The 17,742-nt window shown below is 51.9% G+C and overlaps 2 protein-coding genes across 2 annotated transcripts; both read left to right on the top strand.

Moving 5' to 3' along the window:
- The first annotated feature begins 6,880 nt into the window (after window positions 1–6,880).
- Window positions 6,881–8,988, top strand: LOC102095959 (inositol 1,4,5-trisphosphate receptor-interacting protein-like 1). The gene has a single exon (XM_005506394.3). It carries the CDS (start codon window positions 6,881–6,883, stop codon window positions 8,375–8,377), a length of 1,497 nt encoding a protein of 498 aa, XP_005506451.2. The 3' UTR covers window positions 8,378–8,988.
- A 4,027-nt stretch (window positions 8,989–13,015) lies between these two features.
- Window positions 13,016–16,356, top strand: LOC102095772 (inositol 1,4,5-trisphosphate receptor-interacting protein-like 1). Its single transcript, XM_021292839.2, has one exon. It carries the CDS (start codon window positions 13,110–13,112, stop codon window positions 14,550–14,552), a length of 1,443 nt encoding a protein of 480 aa, XP_021148514.2. The 5' UTR covers window positions 13,016–13,109; the 3' UTR covers window positions 14,553–16,356.
- Window positions 16,357–17,742: the final 1,386 nt, after the last annotated feature.

Below are 17,742 nucleotides of genomic sequence, written 5' to 3'. Positions count from 1 at the left end.
CCCACCTCACTAGTCTATTGTCTAGACCACACCTCCTCAACTTAGCTGTGAGGATGCTGTGGGAGACTGTGTCAAAGGCTTTACTGAAGTCAAGGTAGACCACATCCACCGCTCTGCCATCATCCATCCACCTTGTTACATTCTCATAAAAGGCTATGAGGTTGGTCAAGCATGACTTATCCTTGGCAAAGCCATGCTGACTGCCCCTAATAACCCTCTTATCCTTGATATGCCTTGAGATGGCACCAAGGATAAGCTGTTCCATTACTTTCCCAGGGACAGAGGTGAGGCTGACTGGTCTGTAATTACCCGGGTCCTCCTTCTTGCCCTTTTTGAAGACTGGAGTGACATTTGCTTTCCTCCAATCCTCGGGCACCTCCCCCGTTTCCCAAGACTTGGAAAAGATGATGGAGAGTGGTCCAGCAATGACTTCAGCCAGCTCCCTCAGCACCCGCGGATGCATCCCATCTGGACCCATGGATTTATGGATGTCCAGACTATTTAATTGCTCCCTAACCCAGTCCTCATCAACTAAAGCAAACTCCTCCATTGACCTGGCTTCATCCGGGGTCTCAGGGGTACAGGGCTCCCCAGGACAGCCTCCAGCAGAGTAGACAGAGACAAAGAAGGCATTCAGTAATTCTGCCTTCTCTGTATCTTCTGCCACCAGGGCACCCACCCCGTTCATCAGTGGGCCTACATTGCCTCTGGTATTAGTTTTATCTGCTATGTATTTGAAAAAGTTCTTTTTGCTGTCCTTGACCCCTCTCGCCAGCTGTAATTCTAAGGAGGCCTTGGCTATCCTAGCTGCCTTCCTACATCCTCTAACAGCAGCCTTATATTCTTCCCAAGTGGCCAGCCCCTGCTTCCATGACCTGTAAACTCTCCTCTTCTGCTTGAGCATACCCAACAGATCCCTATTCAACCACACAGGCCTCCTGGCTCCCTTCCTTGACTTCCTTCGTGTGGGGATGCTCTGATCCTGAGCGTGGAAGAAGCAATCTCTGAATGCAATCCAGCTGTCTTGGGCCCCTTTTCCTTCAAGCAGTCTTGCCCATGGGATTTCCCCCAGCAATTGCTTGAAAAGGACAAAGTTAGCCCTGCTAAAGTCCAGGGTTGCAATTCTACTTGCTATTCTGTTCCTGCCACCCAAGATGCTGAACTCCACCATCTCATGGTCACTGCAACCCAGGCAGCCCTCAACCTTTGCTGCTTTGACCAGACCCTCCTTGTTAGTGAGGATGAGATCCAGCAGTGCACCTCTCCTAGTCGGCTCCTCCACCATCTGCATGAGGAAGTTATCATCAATGCACTGGAGGAACCTCCTGGACTGTGGCTGGCTGGCTGAATGGTCCTTCCAGCAACATCAGGGAAGTTAAAATCCCCCACAACAACCAGGGCCTGTGACTGTGAGGCCACTCTCAGCTGCCCATAGAAGGCCTCATCAACTTCCTCAGCCTGATCTGGTGGCCTGTAACAGACACCCACAACAGTGTCACCCCTGCCAGCCTGCCCCTTGATCCTGACCCATACACTCTCAACTCGCTCGTCATCCACTCCTGGGCAGAATTTAGTACATTGTAGTTGCTCTCTCACATAGAGAGCAACTCCACCACCACGCCTGGCTGGCCTGTCTTTCCTGAAAAGGGCATAGCCATCCATGACCACATTCCAGTCATGTGAACTGTCCCACCGTGTTTCCATAATTGCCACCAGATCATAATCTCCCGACTGAACATAGGATTCTAACTCCTCCTGCTTATTCCCCATGCTGCGCGCATTGGTGTACAGGCATTTCAGGGAGCGAGCAGAGCACACCAATTTCTCCCTAGGGGCATAGGAGGCCACCCGGTCCTCATCAGTTTTAGAATGCTGCCCCACTGGGACAAGCCCAGCTACAACCCCATCCCCCTTCGAGCCTAGTTTAAAGCTCTCCAAATGAGCCCAGCTAATTCCTGCCCCAGCATCCTTTTGCCCCTGTTAGCTCTCCTGCTAACAGCACAGGGCAATCCTGTGGGTGTTTTGTCTCACCTGGGGTCTCAGCACAGGCAAGAATCTAAAAAAAACCCACAGTAGCTTTCCCATTTGCAGCAATGGGAGCATGGACCAGAGTGATGCCAGCAGCGGCAGCTGTGAACCACAGCAGATGCTGAGCACTGCTGCCAAAATTAACCAAAGCTCCTTCCTTGAGCCGTGGTGGTCAGGCCTTTCATGCCACTGCTGCCGTGACCTCTTACAGCACCCCACGCTTGACGCAGGCATGTTTCACTCTACCCTGTCCTTTGTAATGGATTAATGGATTAACCCTATATCTTTGCAGTGACCTAACTTGTAGTTTGATTGATGGCTCTACTTGTTTTCTTGCATTTTGAATCACCAACACAAGAGAAGGGTTCACCATACAAAAGAAACAGCTGCTGGAGAGGAGGAAAGAATCTCAGCAAGTATTTTATAGGCAATTTCCATCCTTTGTTCCACGATAGGTGTGATTTGGTGATTTGAGGTAGCCAAATATTTGGAAATAGTTGTTTCTCTTCCCCAGATCATGTTGCTTTAACAAGACTAGGGACCAACTATAGATGATGGAAGATCGATGTTTTTGAGAGGGCAAGAAGGAAAACTGACAGCAAGACCTCAACTGTGGATATGAGCAGACCAGACTTCAGGTTGCTCAGAGAACTACTTAGTAAGGTTCCCTGGAAAGAACCTTTTGAAGGTGCTAGCTTTCATCAGTGTTGGTTGCTTTTTAAGTACCACGTCCTGAAAGCACAGAACCAGGCAATTCCAAAATGCTGAAAATCTAGCAGGTGAGGCAAAAAGCCAACTTGGTTGAGCAGAGGACTTCTTCTTGAACTATGATGAGAGAAGAAAATTTATGGTCAGTGGAAGCAAGGTGAGGTGTCATGGGAGGACTACAGAGATGCTGCTCAGTAATGTAGGGAGGAAATTCATGGGGCCAAAGCTCAATTAGAATTGAAGCTAGCCAGTAGTGTGAGGGACAATAAAAAGGGCTTTTTTAAACGTGCTAATGGCAAAAGGTAAACCAGAAATAACATGAGCCCGTTACTTGATGAGCGTGGTCACCTTATAAACAGGGATGTAGACAAAGCTGAGGTGTTTAATGCTTTCTTCACCTTGGTCTTCAACACCAAAGATGGAGTTGCGGACCCCCACAGCTTTGGCCTAAACAACCATGGCTGCAAGGACAATAAACTCCCAATCAATCTGGAACTTGTATGGGATTTGCTATTCCAGCTAGATCACTACAAGTCGATGGGACCTGATGGGATTCGTCCAAGGGTACTTAAAGAGCTGGCTGATGTGATAGCGAGACCTCTCTCTGTGATTTTTCAATGCTCCTGCGAATCTGGAGAGGTTCCAAATGACTGAAAGCTGGCAAACGTTGTCCCAATCTACAAGAAGGGCAACAGAGGTGACACTGGGAACTACAGGCCTGTCAACCTCACTTCTGTGCCTGGCAAAATTATGGAGAAGATCATTTTGGGAGTTATTGAAAAATACTACAATGACAACACAGTCATTGGTCCCAGCCAGAACGGGTTCGTGAGGGCAAAGTCCTGCTTAACAAACTTAATTTCTTTCTACGAAAATGTTACCCACCTAGTTGACCAAGGGAAGCCTCTCGGTGTGATCTTTTTGGATTTCAGTAGAGCCTTTGGTACTGTCTCTCACAGTATCCTCCTGGACAAGATGGCCAGCATACAGCTGGATAAACACACAATGCAGTGAGTGAGCAATTGGATGATGGGCCAGGCTTAAAGGGTTCTAGTAAATGGTGTGATGTCGGATTGGTAACCAGTCACTAGCAGAGTTTCACAGGGATCCATCTTAGGGCCAGCACTCTTCAATGTCTTCATCAATGACTTGGACACAAGACTTTAGGGAATACTAAGTTAAGTTCACTGATGACACAAAATTGGAGGAGATGTCCACACTCTCGAGGGCAGAGAGGCCATGCAGAGAGATCCAGACAAACTGGAGAACTGGTCAAGCACTGACTGCATGAAGTTTAACAAGAGCAAGTGCTGGATTTTGCACCTGGGACATGGCAAACCTGGTTGTACCTACAGACTGGGGAATGAGATGCTGAAGAGCAGCTCTGCAAAGAGGAATCTAGGGGTTCTGGTTGACAGCAAGCGGAACATGAGCCAACAGTGTGTCCTGGAAGCCAAGACGGCCAACTGTGTCGTGGGTGCATCCAGCACAGCATCGCCAGCTGGACAGGGAGGAGATTGTCTCACTCTGCTCCGCACTGGGACAGCCTCACCTGGAGCACTGTGTGCAGATCTGGGCACCACAGGATAAAGAAGATATTGAGCTGCTAGAGAGTGTCCAGAAGAGGCTACAAAGTTGGTGAAGGGTTTGGAGGGGAAGCCGTATGCTGAGCAGCTAAAGGTCTGTTCAGCTTGGAGGAGGCTGAGGGGAGACCTCATCGTGGTCTACAGCTTCCCCACAAGGGGAGCAGAAGGGGCAGGTGCTGATCTCTTCTCTCTGGTAACCAGTGACAGAACCTGAGGGAATGGCAAGAAGATAGAATCATAGAATAATGGAATCATTAAGGTTGGAAGAGACCTTCAGGATCATTTGGTCCAACCATAACCTAACTCTAGCACTAAACCATGTCCCTAAGAACCTCATCTAAATGCCTTTTAAACACATCCAAGGATAGTGGCGCCACCACTTCCCTGGGCAGTCTGTTCCAATGCCTGACAATCTGTTCCATGAAGAATTTCTTCCTTATATCCAATCAGAACCTCCCCTGGCACAACTTGAGGCCATTTCCTCTTGTCCTATCACTTGTTACTCGGGAAAAGAGACCAATACCCTCCACATCACAGCCTCCTTTCAGGTAGTTGTAGACAGTGATAAGGTCTCCCCTCAGCCTCCTTTTCTCCAGGCTAAACAGTCCAAGCTCCCTCAACCGCTCCCCATTAAACTTGTGCTCCAGGCTCCTCACCAGCCTCATCGCCTCCTCTGAACTGTCTCCAGTACCTCAATATCCTTCTTCTGATGAGGGCCACAAAACTGAACATAGGATTCAAGGTGGGGCCTCACCAGTGCACAGTACAGTGGCACAATCCCTTCTCTAGTCCTGCTGGTCACACTATTCCTGATACAAGCCAGAATGCTGTTGGCCTTTTTGGCCACCTGGGCACACTTCTGGCTCATGTTCAGCTGTCTGGCAATCAACACCCCCAGATCCTTTTCCATCAGGCAGCTTTCCATGTGCCGGGGGAGGTTTGGGTTGGGCATTAGGAAAAGGTTCTTCACCCAGAGGGTGCTGAACACTGGAACAGGCTCCCCAGGGAGGTGTCACAGCCCCAAGCCTGACAGTGTTCAAGAAGAGACTGGACAACGTCCTCAGACACATGGTGTGAACTGTGGGGTTGTCCTGTGCAGGGACAGGAGTGGGACTTCATCATCCGTGTGGGTTGATCCAATTCAGGATATACTATGATTCTAAGATGAGTGCAGCCACTCAATTGCATCCACAAGGGCACTGCAGTAACTCATGTGAGGCACCGATGTGCCAGAGGCAGGGGAGGGTCCTTCACTGACCAGACTGCTGCTTCAAGCAGTACCTTCTCTAGGACTTAAAAGAAAGATAGACCTGTGAGAAAGATGGAGGCAGAGTTTTCATCAGGGCCTGTTGCAATAAGACAAGGGGTGATGGTTTTAAACTAAAGGAGGGAGATTCAGGCTGGATGTGAGGAAAAAAATTTTGACACTGAGGGTGGTGAGAGCCTGGCCCAAGTTGCCCAGAGAGGTGGTGGATGCCCCATCTCTGGAAACATCCCAGGACAGGCTGGACGGGGCTCTGAGCAACCTGAGCTGGTGAAGATGTCCCTGCTTATGGCATGGGCATTGGAACAGATGAGCTTTGAAGGTCCCTTACAACCCCAGCTATTCTATGATTTTACGTCTTCGGCCATTCACTTGTTATGCTTCTTCAGAATTGTAGTGGAATATGTAATTCTCTGGCTCCAGCTAGAGGCCATTCATGGCTATGTTGCCGACCTGAAAGGAGCTCTCTTTATAAGGTATTTCTATGCTGTATTAAGGTGCACGGTGCATGGAGGGGGCCTAAAAAGATCCAACCATCTTGCTGGAGACTCCTGCTCAACACTTGTGGTTTAGGGAAGTTTTCAGGGAACAGTGCAGGTGTTTGGGAACCCAGAGAGAACATCAGTCCAGGCGAAGTATGATTGTTTCTATGATTGTGTGATTTAACTTGAAGCTTGCACTGTGCAGAGTCAGGTGGCCTAGATGGTCCACGTGGGCCCCTTCCAACCACAGGATGTTCTATGATTATGAGATCGCCATGGGCAGGCAGAGGATAACAAACCCAGCGTGAAGCACCACGCAAGGGCCCGTGAAGAACATGAACTCTGGCCCAGCCTTCACCGGGACAGCGGGGCAGCTGTGATGGGGCTGGACGGGCAGGGCCGGCGGACATGCCTGTGACGTGCTCTGGCGCCTGTGACATCACAGGGGACGAGTCCCCACGGGGTGGTTGTCAGGGGCACCAGCAGCAGCGCTGACCCAGTCCGGCCTGGGCCAGCGGTGAGTGCGCAGGCGGGGGGAGGCCGGGCTGGATGGGGCCGGGGCAGAAACGCGGCCCCCGGGGGTGGGTTCTCACCCTGCATGGAGGGCCCGGCCGCTCGCGGGAGCACCTTGGCCAGGGCACGGAGCCGCCGCCGCTGGGGCCGGGGCAGCCCTTGCTGCCTCCCAGCTGCCTCGGCCCCGCTCCTAACCTGCCCCCAGCTCCCTGCAGCCCCCAGCCCCGCTCCCCCCACCACCAGCCCCCTCCCTCTCGCACAGCCCCACTGAGCCCCTTCTCTCCCTTCTCGTGCAGGCCATGGCTCTCTTGGACATTGTCTTCGGGATTTTGCAAATTCTTATCCACAATGTGCAGTTGGTCGGTGAAGAACTGGATGGGGAGACGCGCGAGCGCATGGAGCAGCGTGCGCAGATGCTGAACCGGGAGATGACTCGGCTGTGGCAGGAGGTAGAGCGGATGAACCAGGAGCAGAGGAACCAGGAGCAGAGCGGCTTTGCTTGGGCATCCCTGCTCCTCTCTGCCTTGCAGCACTGGCAGTTCTGGGCCGTTGCTGCGGTCCTGGTCCTGCTCTTTGGGCTCTGCTGGTGGCTCAGGAAACGGAGCCATGAGCCAGAGAGAGAAGAGGAGAGCTCCTGTAACAACGTGGAGGAGGAGAAACATGGAGAAGAGAATAACGACGCAAATGACCCAGGAAGGCATTTTGAGCATCCCAGACAGAGGCGAGTTCGGAAGCGGGACAGAGATCGCGAGGCTGTGAAGAACCTGGTGCAAAAATTCATCGATCTCTTCAACCGTGATGTCTTCAATACTTGGTACCCTGTGCTGGAAAACGCCATCGAGGTGGGCAGCGCCTTCGAAGGTTGGAGTCCCTATGAACATGACATCCCCTTCTGCCTGCTTGTGCCTCTGAAGCCCCCCCGTGGACACATCTTCCACCTGGAGCCACGCCCCTCGTGGCCGGCGAGGAACTTCTGCATCCATGTGGAGCTGGTGTGTACTTGTGAGGTGGAGCAGCCGGCAGGAGAGACACGTTGCTTCCTCCATGGCCCCGAGGAGGAGCAGAGTAGGAAGGAGGGCCCCAACATCCTAGACGACCTCTGCACTGACTCCTGCCTAGATGTGCAGAAAACTGCTGAATGGTTCAAGAAGATGGTGAGACGTTGCTGGAAGGATCTGCCTGAGTCAGCCACACACCGCCTGATGCCGGTGTACTCGGAGCGCTCCTGCAAATTCCGGGTGCTGACACAAGACTGGGAGAAAAGGTTCTTTGTTGAGTTGATGTTTGGGGTGCAGGAAGGCGACTCAGACCTCTTCCTGAGCAACCAGTGTGTAGAGGCTGCCTACACCCCAAGGACCTTGTGGCCAGAGACCTATGCTGTGGCAGAGATGAAGTTCTTCAGGCATATTGTCAGCCAGGCACAGGGTGACACCTGCCACCTCAGATGCCTGAAGCTCTGCGCCCGCCACCTGCTGGACAGAGAGTTTTACACCTATATCATGAAGACGGTTGTGATGCACCTGCTGACCACCATGCCCCTGTCACGCTGGCGCAAGCGTAATTTCCTGGAGCGGATGGAGGACATCGCGGAGCACCTGCAGAGCAGCCTGCTGGAGAGATGCTTCAACCACTTCTTCATCGGCAATGCGAACGTGCCTGAGGAGATCAACTTGCCCCTCGGATTGCGAACGGCTGAACCATTCAACCTCTGCCAGCTCCTGGACTATGAGAATGCACGCATTGATTTTGAGTTTGTGCTAAGTGAGCTTCGGGGACTCTTGATGTACGGACACTGAAGGAGGTCTTCCTGCACAGAGCTGTGTTTGCGCAGGTCACAGCTGCTGGCAGACGACCGTGTCTTCCAGGAAGCAAAAAGACAGGAGAATGCAGGGCACGGAAAGGAAAGGGAACACCCTGCGCAGCAGCCCTCCACCAAGACTGGCAGCGTTCCCCTCTCAATGGTCTCCCCAGCGCAGCAGCCGGTGATGACAAAGAGGATTGTCATCCTGCTTTCCCCTGTCACTGTCAGGGCCATGGTGGCGATTTCACATTGGCCCAGATACTCTTGCTGGGAGCTCTGGCGGGGCAGGGACCAAGCGAGAGGCACCGCTCCATGTGCCTCTATGTGTCTGTCCTCTGGGGTCTGGGGGACACTCTGCCCACCCCAGACACTCCCCGGGGAGCTGGTGCCACAGAACCGAGTGCGCTGGACACGAGGAACATGCTGATCAGTCGGCAGTGGGAAATGTTCCTGCCCAGCAAAAGCACACACTGGGGAGTGGGACCTGATGCAGCTGAAGAGGCCATCGCGAGGAGGCTTGTGACAGGGACTCCGTTACCAACTGGACAGTGACTGTACCCCTGACTGTGAGAAAGTCCATTCCTTCTGGGAGCTTTACCATCTGCAAAGTTGCCCATAAAAGTTGTGTTTGAACAAATGCTGAATCCGGGAGTGTCTGTGCATCACTTTCTTGGGGAACACAGGCATAGGGTGCAGGTGCTCACAGAAGATACCCCTGTAATCCCTGGCAACTAAGACATTGCCGCACAAAGCCAATATGCTGCTGAGCTGCCGCAGAATTAGGGAACCTTTTGCAGAGGGGCTGATGTGGCGGGCTCTGGTTTCATAATTCACTTGGCTTTGGCTTCCCAGGTGTTGCGGGTTCATCCCAGCAGGCAGCTTGGCATCACACAGCTGCTCAAGCCCTTTCCTCCAGTGGCACGGTGGAGAGAATCTGAAGGGTAAAAGTGGGAAAACTTGTGCCTTGAGCTAAGGCAGCTTAGTCCATAAAGCAAGAGCCACATGCCCTGGCAGGGCAAGATTAAGAATTCATTCACTCTTGCCCTGGTCTGCCAGCAGAGCTGCCTTTTCGGGACCTGTTCTGCCACCCTGCACCTTGCCTTACCAGGAAACATCCCGGCCTTGCATGGCTCTCCCGTTACTATCGTAGTATCATAGAATATCTCAAGTTGGAAGGGACCCACAAGGATCACCAATTCCAACCCCCAGGTCCTCACAGTCCTAGCTACAATTAAACCATATAACTAAGATTGTCCTCCAGACACTCCTTGAACTTGGACAGCCCTGGTGCCGTGACCCCTTCCCTGGGGAGCCAGTTCCAGCCACCAACCACTCACATAGGGAAGAACTTCTTTGTAATGTCCCATCTGAATTTCCCCTGATGCGGTGTCATGGAGGCACTCCAAATGTCAATTTTATGCAGACAATACAGGGTCTTAGCCTTCTGAAAGTGACTTTGCAAAGGACATTACTATGGGGCAAAGCACTACCCAAAGATCCACGGAAACAGCTGAACTGTTAATGGCATGGCACTCATTGCTAGAGACTTTGAGAGGATTAAAAGAGCAATGGGAACAGGCAGAGACAGTGGAGGGGGGTGGCTTTTCTGGGCTAGATTTGGAATAAAAAATGAACATGTGCACTGTTCCAAATGCCCCTGTTACTAATGATTCTTCAGCACTGTTCAAGTCTGTGTTATCTGGTCGCTTGGATAAGGGTAGTAGCATTCTCTTGAAAAGTTAAAAGGAAAAGAAAAGGAGTATGTGTATGTGTTGCCCTGAGACCAGATAGAAACCATGAAAGACTCAAGCAAAATTAGACCTATGCCATGTAACAGCTATAGATCATTTAGGATGGAACAATGGGGGTTCGGTGAAAGGGGTGCGTATCCCCCAACTTTTGGAAGAGACACCAATTGGCATACCGCAACTACAGGTGCTATTAGTTTCTGAAATCCTGAGGCAGTCAGCAGACCTTGCTTATCGAGCTCTGATAAAGGTGCCTGAAACCGACAAAGCAGCCAACTCATTTACGACTGTTGAACAGGCTCCCAATGAGAATTACATGCAGTTTATTGACCATCCTCAAGAGGCCATCAAGAAGCAGGCTGAAAACTTAGGGGGAATTGTGGGAAACTACATTGGGTCCATGGATTCCATGACAGAGCGTATGGGAACAGAAATTAGCCTCGAAGACATAAAGGACTACCCATGAGAAAGATGGGAGTAAAGGAGCAACTTTGACCATAGCAAAATTAGCCAATGATATGGTACTATTGCAGCCTGTAACCAATAGCAACAAGGCACATGAACTGATAAAGACTGTATAAAGCTGCGTTTGTGGCAATAAGTGGAGACTGCTGTTTGTACTTAAGAACTCGGTCTACGTCGTTTCTCCGTCTCAACCGTGACAACAATAAGTTCCAAAATAGACTTTATTCTAGCTGGAATGTGTAGCCAACAAACAGACTAGAAACAGAATCGTAGAATCACAGAAATTTAGGGATTGAAAAAGACCTCAAAAGATCATTTAATCCAATGCCCCTGCCGGAGCAGAAACACCCAGATGAAGTTACACAGGAAGGTGTCCAGGCAGGTTTTCAGTGTCTCAAGGAGACTCCACAACCTCCCTGGGCAGCCTGTTCCAGGCTCTGTCACCCTCACTGTGAAGAAGTTTCTTCTCGTATTTAAGTGGAACCTCCTGTGTTCCACATTGTACCCATTGCCCCTTGTCATATCATTGGTTGTCACCGAGAAGAGCCTGGCTCCATCCTTGTGACATTCACCCTTTACATATTTATAAACATTAACGAGGTCACCCCTCAGCCTCCTCTTCTCCAAGCTCCAGAGCCCCAGCTCCCTCAGCCTTTCTTCATAAGGGAGGTGCTCCACTCCCTTCAGCATCTTCGTGGCTCTGCACTGGACTCTCTCCAGCAGTTCCATGTCCTTCTGGAACTGAGGGGCCACAACTGGACACAATATTCCAGGTGTGGTCTCACCAGGGCAGAGTAGAGGGGCAGGAGAACCTCTCTGGACCTACTGACCACCCCCCTTCTAATACACCCCAGGTACCATTGGCCTTCCTGGCCACAAGGGCCCACTGCTGGCTCACAGTCATCCTGCTGTCACCCAGGACCCCCAGGTCCCTTTCCCCTACACTGCCCTCCAACAGGTCGTTCCCCAATTTATACTGGAACCTGAGTTTATATAGACCTGCTGCTCCGAGAAGGCCACTCAAAGTGGGGCTTTGACAGGGACCCCGTCTTATTGCCTGGTCAGATCTGGCTGTGGGTATTACAAGATGGTCCAGAAGCTTCTCAGCTTCTCTGGGAACCCCCTTTGTTGAGGACCCTGTCAATTGACCAAGGGTCCCACCCCTCCTGCCCCCCCAGCAAGGGGGAGGTGAAGTCACCCTGTCCCCAGGACTGTCAGCACCATCTGAGGTGTGTACGTGGACACAGGCACAGTGGGGCACAAAGGGGCACAGCAGGTGCTGAAGAGTCATCTAGTGTCCTATTGAAGTCTCCGGATCTCCTCAGGGGATGTGCAACTGCCACAGGGAAGCTGTGAACTGCAATGAGGTCACCTCTCAGCCTTGTCTTCTCCAAGCTGAACGAACCAAGTGACCTCAGCTGCTCCTCAGAAGTCTTGCCCTCAAGGCCTTGCACCATCCTGGTTGCCCTCGTCTGGACACACTTCAAGAGTTTGATGTCCTTGTTATCGTGTGGCGCCCAGAACGGCACACAGTGCTCCAGGTGGGGCCACACCAGCGCAGTGTGGAGCGGGACAATGTCCTCCCTCGCCCAGCTGGCCATGCCATGCTTGGTGTGTCCCAGAACACGGTTGGCTCTTTGAGGTACCAGGACACACTGGTGACTCGTCTTCAACTTCCCATCAACCCAAACCCCCACATCTCTTTCTGTTTGGCTGCTCTCCAGCCTCCCGTAGACTCAATGATCTTAAGGCTCTTCTCCAACATAAATGCTTCTATGACTGTCTGATTTAACTTGAAGCTTGTCCGGTGCAGAGTCAGGTGACCTAGATGGTCCTCGTGGGCCCCTTCCAACCCAAAATGTTCTATGATTATGAGATTGCCATGGGCAGGCAGAGGATAACAAACCCAGCGTAAAGCACCATGCAAGGGCCCGTGAAGAACATGAACTCTGGCCCAGCCTTCACCGGGACAATGGGGCAGCTGTGAGTGGGCCGGATGGGCAGGGCCAGCGGACATGCCTGTGACGTGCTCTGGCGCCTGTGACATCACAGGGGACGAGTCCCCACGGGGCGGTTATCAGGGGCGCCAGCAGCAGCGCTGCCCCAGTCTGGCCTGGGCCAGCGGTGAGTGCGCAGGCGGGGGGAGGCCGGGCTGGACGGGGCCGGGGCAGAAACGCGGCCCCCGGGGGTGGGTTCTCACCCTGCATGGAGGGCCCGGCCGCTCGCGGGAGCACCTTGGCCAGGGCACGGAGCTGCCGCCACTGGGGCCGGGGCAGCCCTTGCTGCCTCCCAGCTGCCTCAGCCCTTCTCCTACCTGCCCCCAGCTCCCTGTGGCCCCCAGCCCCGCTCCCCCCCCCACCAGCCCTCTCCCTATCGCACAGCCCCACTGAGCCCCTTCTCTCCCTTCTCGTGCAGGCCATGGCTCTCTTGGACATTGTCTTCGGGATTTTGCAAATTCTTATCCACAATGTGCAGTTGGTCGGTGAAGAACTGGATGAGGAGACGCGCAAGCGCATGGAGCAGCGTGCGGAGATGCTGAAACGGGAGACGACTAGGCTGTGGCAGGAGGAAGAGCAGATGAAGCAGGAGCAGAGGAACCAGGAATCAAACAGCTTTACCTGGGCATCCCTGCTCCTCTCTGCCTTGCAGCACTGGCAGTTCTGGGTGGTTGCTGGAGTCCTGGTCCTGCTCTTTGGGCTCTGCTGGTGGCTTAGGAAACGGAGCCGTGAGCCAGAGAGAGAAGAGGAGAGCTCCGACAGTGACGTGGAGGAGGAGGAACACGAAGAAGAGAATGACAATGCAAATGAAGCTGAAGAAGAGAATGATGATGCAAATGACCCGGGAATGTTTTTTGAAGAGCACATCCAGTGGCCAGTTCAGCACCTGGACAGAGATTGCCAGACTGTGAGGGACCTTATGGAAACTTTCATCCTTGTCTTCCAGTATATCTTGTCAAATACTAGTTTCCCAGTGCTGGAAAATGCCATCGAGGTGGGCAGTGCCTTTGAAGGGTGGAGTCCCCGTGAGGAAGACATCACCTACCGCCTGCTTGTGCCCCTGAAACCCCCCCGTGGACACATCTTCCACCTGGAGCCGGGCCCCGTGTGGCTGGCGAGGAACTTTCGCATCCGCGTGGAGTTGGTGTGCACCTGTGAGACGGAGCAGCCGGTAGGAGAGACACGTTGCTTTCTCCATGACCTCGAGCAGGACCAGAGGAGGAATGCAAGCTTCAGCACCCTAGACGACCTCTGCACTGACTCCTACCTAGATGTGCAGAAAATTGCTCGCTATTTCCAGATGTTTGTGAGACATTCCTGGAGGGCTCTGCCTATTTCAGCTGCACACCGTCTAACAGTGCTGCCCGCCGACCGCTCCTGCAAATTCTGTGTGACACGAGGCTGGGAGAAAAGGATTTTAATTGAGTTTTTTTTTGGGGTGCAAGAAGGCACCTCGGACATCTTCGTGAGCAGCCAGTATACAGAGGCTGCCTACACCCCAAGCACAATGTGGCCAGAGACCTACGCTGTGGCAGAGATTAAGTTCTTCAGTTATATCGCCAGACATGCACAGCCTGACACCTACCACCTCAGATGCCTGCAGGTCTGCGTCCGCTGCCTGCTGGGCAGAGACTTTTCCACCTACACATTGAAGACCGTTGTGATGCACCTGCTGACCACTATACCCCTGTCAGACTGGCGCAGGAGGCATTTCTGGGAACAGCTGAACGACATCCTGCAGTACCTGCAGAGCTGCCTGGAGAAGAAACAACTGAACCACTTCTTCATTGGCAATGAGAATGTGCCTGAGGAGATCATCTTGCCCCTGGAATTGCGAGTGGCTGAACCAGTCAACCTCTTCCAGCACCTGGCGCAGAATCCCGACATCCATGAGCACGCACAGCTTGAGTTTGAGGAGTTGCGAAGTCGGCTTCAGAGACTGGTTCTCCACGGACGCTGAAAGAGGTCTTCCTGCACAGAGCTGTGTTTGCGCAGGTCACAGCTGCTGGCAGCTGAACGTATCTTCCAGGAAGCAAAAAGAGAGGAGAATGCAGGGCACAGAAAGGAAAGGGAACACCCTGCGCAGCAGCCCTCTGCCAAAAGTGGCAGCGTTCCCCTCTCGATGGTCTCTCCAGCACAGCAGCCAGTGATGACAAAGAGGATTGTCATCCTGTTTTCCCCTCTCACTGTCAGGGCCTTGGTGGCGATTTCACATTGGCCCAGATACTCTTGCTGGGAGCTCTGGTGGGGCAGGGACCAAGCGAGAGGCACCGCTCCATGTGCCTCTATGTGTCTGTCCTCTGGGGTCTGGGGGACACTCTGCCCACCCCAGACACTCCCTGGGGAGCTGGCGCCACAGAACCGAGCGCGCTGGACACGAGGAACACACTGATCAGTCGGCAGCGGGAACTGGTGCCGTGCCTTTCCTGCCCAGCAAAAGCACACACTGGGGAGTGGGAAACAATGCAGCTGAAGAGGCCGTCATGAGGAGGCTTGTGACAGGGACTCCGTTACCACCCGCACAGCGACTCCACCCCTGACTTTGAGAGTGTCCATTCCTTCTGGGAGCTTTGTGCAGAGTTTCCAATCAAATTGTGTTTGAGCAAATGCTGCATCTGTGAGTGTCTGTGCATCATTTTTTTGAGGAACACTGGCATAGGGTGCAGGTTCTCACAGAAGACATCCCTGTAATCCCTGGCTACCAAAAGCTTGCCACACGAAGGCAATAAAGTGCTGAGCTGCTGCAGAATCAGGGAGCATTTTGCAGAAGAGCTGATGTGGCGGGCTCTGGTTTCATGATTCACTTGGCTTTGACTTCCCAGGTGTTGCGGGTTCATCCCAGCAGGCAGCTTGGCATCACACAGCTGCTCAAGCCCTTTCCTCCCATGGCACGGTGGAGAGAATCTGAGGGCTAAAAGTGGGAAAACTTGTGCATGTTGAGCTAAGACAGCTTACAAGGTAGAGCTACATGCCCCGGCGTAGCAAAGTCAATAATTCATTCACTCTTGCCCTGGTCTGCCGGAAGACCTGCATTTTCAGGAAATGTTCTTCCTCCTTGCACCTTGCACTTTCAGGAAACATCCTGGCCTTGCATGGCTTTCTGGTTATTATCATAGAATCATAGAATATCTCGACTTGGAAGGGACACAGAAGAATCATCAATTCCAACTCCCAGGTTCTCATAGGACTACCTAAAATTAAACCATTTGTCTAAGAGTGTCATCCAGACACTTCTTGAAGTCCAACAGCCTCAGTGCTTTGACCCCTTCCCTGGGAAGCCAGCTGCAGCTGCCCTCCACTCACTTAGGGAAGAACTTTTTGTAATGTCCCATCTGAATTTCCCCTAACGCAGCTTCATTTGATTTCCTCGTGTCCTATTGCTGGTCACCAGAGAGAGGAGGTCTGTACCTCCCCCTCCACTGCCCCCTTTGAGGAATGTCGTGGAGGCACCCCAAAAGTCAGTCTAGGCAGAAAACAAGTTCTAAGCCACACTTTATTCTAGCCAGAAAACTATAGCAAAGGAAGTGATTAGAGACAGGTTTTATACAAATGACTTAGCACTCCAACAACATCAAACACAGACTGGGGTATCAGCTGAGGAGATTATTGGGGTGTGACAATGTTCAGCCACAGGGTGGTGTAAGAGTCGGTTTGAAGAACAGTATTTGCCTGAAGATCGTCATCAGGGACTTGTAGAACAGATGGCCTGGTAGAAAGAATTGGACAATGACTTGGAGAGGGGCCTGAGGAAAAGAATTGTGTTACACAGGTCTGAAGAGGCTGTCGCAAGGAGGCTTGTGACAGGGACTCCATTACCACCTGGACAGCAACTGGCCTCTCTCTTTGACAGTGTCCATTCCATTTCTTCTGGGAGCTTTACCACATGCACAGTTTCCAATAAAAGTTGTGTTTGAATAAACGTCGTGTTGCTAGTGTTTGCGTCACTTTTGTGGGGATTGCAGGCATAGGGTGCTGACTGTTCAGCTGCCACAGATTCAGGGAGTATTTTGCAGAAGAGTTGTTGCGGTGGGTTCTGGTTTCTCAAGTTCTGTAACTCGGGCTTCCCTGGGTCCATGCTCCTCTGTTGGTGGAATGGGAATAATTTGTCGCCCCCCCATTGCTGCACACAGTTCATTTGTGCCATAGGGAGCCTGGAGTGGCTTCCTTGGTAGCCACATGCAGGTCAAGTCTTGGGAGCCAAACAGCATTGCCCCTGGGTGACCCTATTGAAGTGGGTGTCACTCTTTCCAAGCGGGGACCCTTTGCAGAGGGGACAAGTGCCAAGACTGCAGAATGGGGTTCTGGCTGCTGTGGCCCCTCTATGAGCACCAGAGTCATCCACCATACCCATGGCCTGCAAGCTCAGCTTCCCGTCACTTTAACAAGGGAGACTTAACCAAGGTTAAAGAAAGCTTTTGAGATGTCTCCAATTCAGACATGCACTTGTGTGGTCCATGCCATATTTATGAGAAGCAGTGGCCTGAGGGTAGCTTTGTGGTAGAAGAGGTGAACTCATACCTCTGTTTAGGACATGTCCAGTGGAAATCCAATGATGGTATAAGGGTGAAGGTTTGCAAGCTCTTCTGCAATTGTTCTGTCAGAAGAGCTGTCTATGTTGGAGGGCTACAGAAGCCCAGGCTTCTCTCTGTTTCAGTTAGATGACAGAACTTGGCCAGTTCTTCCATGATGCATAAAGCTACTAGAACTTTCCTTAGCTAATGATGGATCTTTAGAAAATGAAGGTAAAATTCAGATAAGATGTTATCTTGGGATTTTTCATAGCAGTGACTTTCACTCTGTGGCCCAGCCTCTCCCCCAAAAAAGTTGGTTTTGCTGCACAATGACCATAACACTGCATTTACTGTGCATCTTTGCTGGTTCAGAGTTAAAGCACTTTATCGTTTTGGTATATGAAGACAAGAAAATAAACTTTACTTGAGGAAGATCTCCTGTGATATTTTTTTCATTCAAATACATCCATGATTTTCTTCTTTAGTGTTTTGCATCTACCCAACTTCAAAGAGCAGTGTCTGAGTTACAGCTAATGACAGTTTGCTGATTTCTCCTCTTGAAGCTGTTTTTTGTTTCTTGGGGCTTTGCTTGTCTCGTGTGTTCCTGTGAGCTTTTGATCCAGTGGAAAAGCTCACCTA

The sequence above is a fragment of the Columba livia genome, chromosome 5, assembly GCF_036013475.1.
Source record: "Columba livia isolate bColLiv1 breed racing homer chromosome 5, bColLiv1.pat.W.v2, whole genome shotgun sequence".
Classification (NCBI taxonomy): Eukaryota; Metazoa; Chordata; class Aves; order Columbiformes; family Columbidae; genus Columba; species Columba livia.
Note: the sequence above shows the minus strand (reverse complement) of the source record. Positions and strands in the feature narration are given on the sequence as shown.

Coding starts and splice junctions, on each gene's coding strand:
- LOC102095959 (XM_005506394.3), top strand. CDS start 6,881: ATGGCTCTCTTGGACATTGTCTTCGGGATTTTGCAAATTCTTATCCAC.
- LOC102095772 (XM_021292839.2), top strand. CDS start 13,110: ATGGAGCAGCGTGCGGAGATGCTGAAACGGGAGACGACTAGGCTGTGG.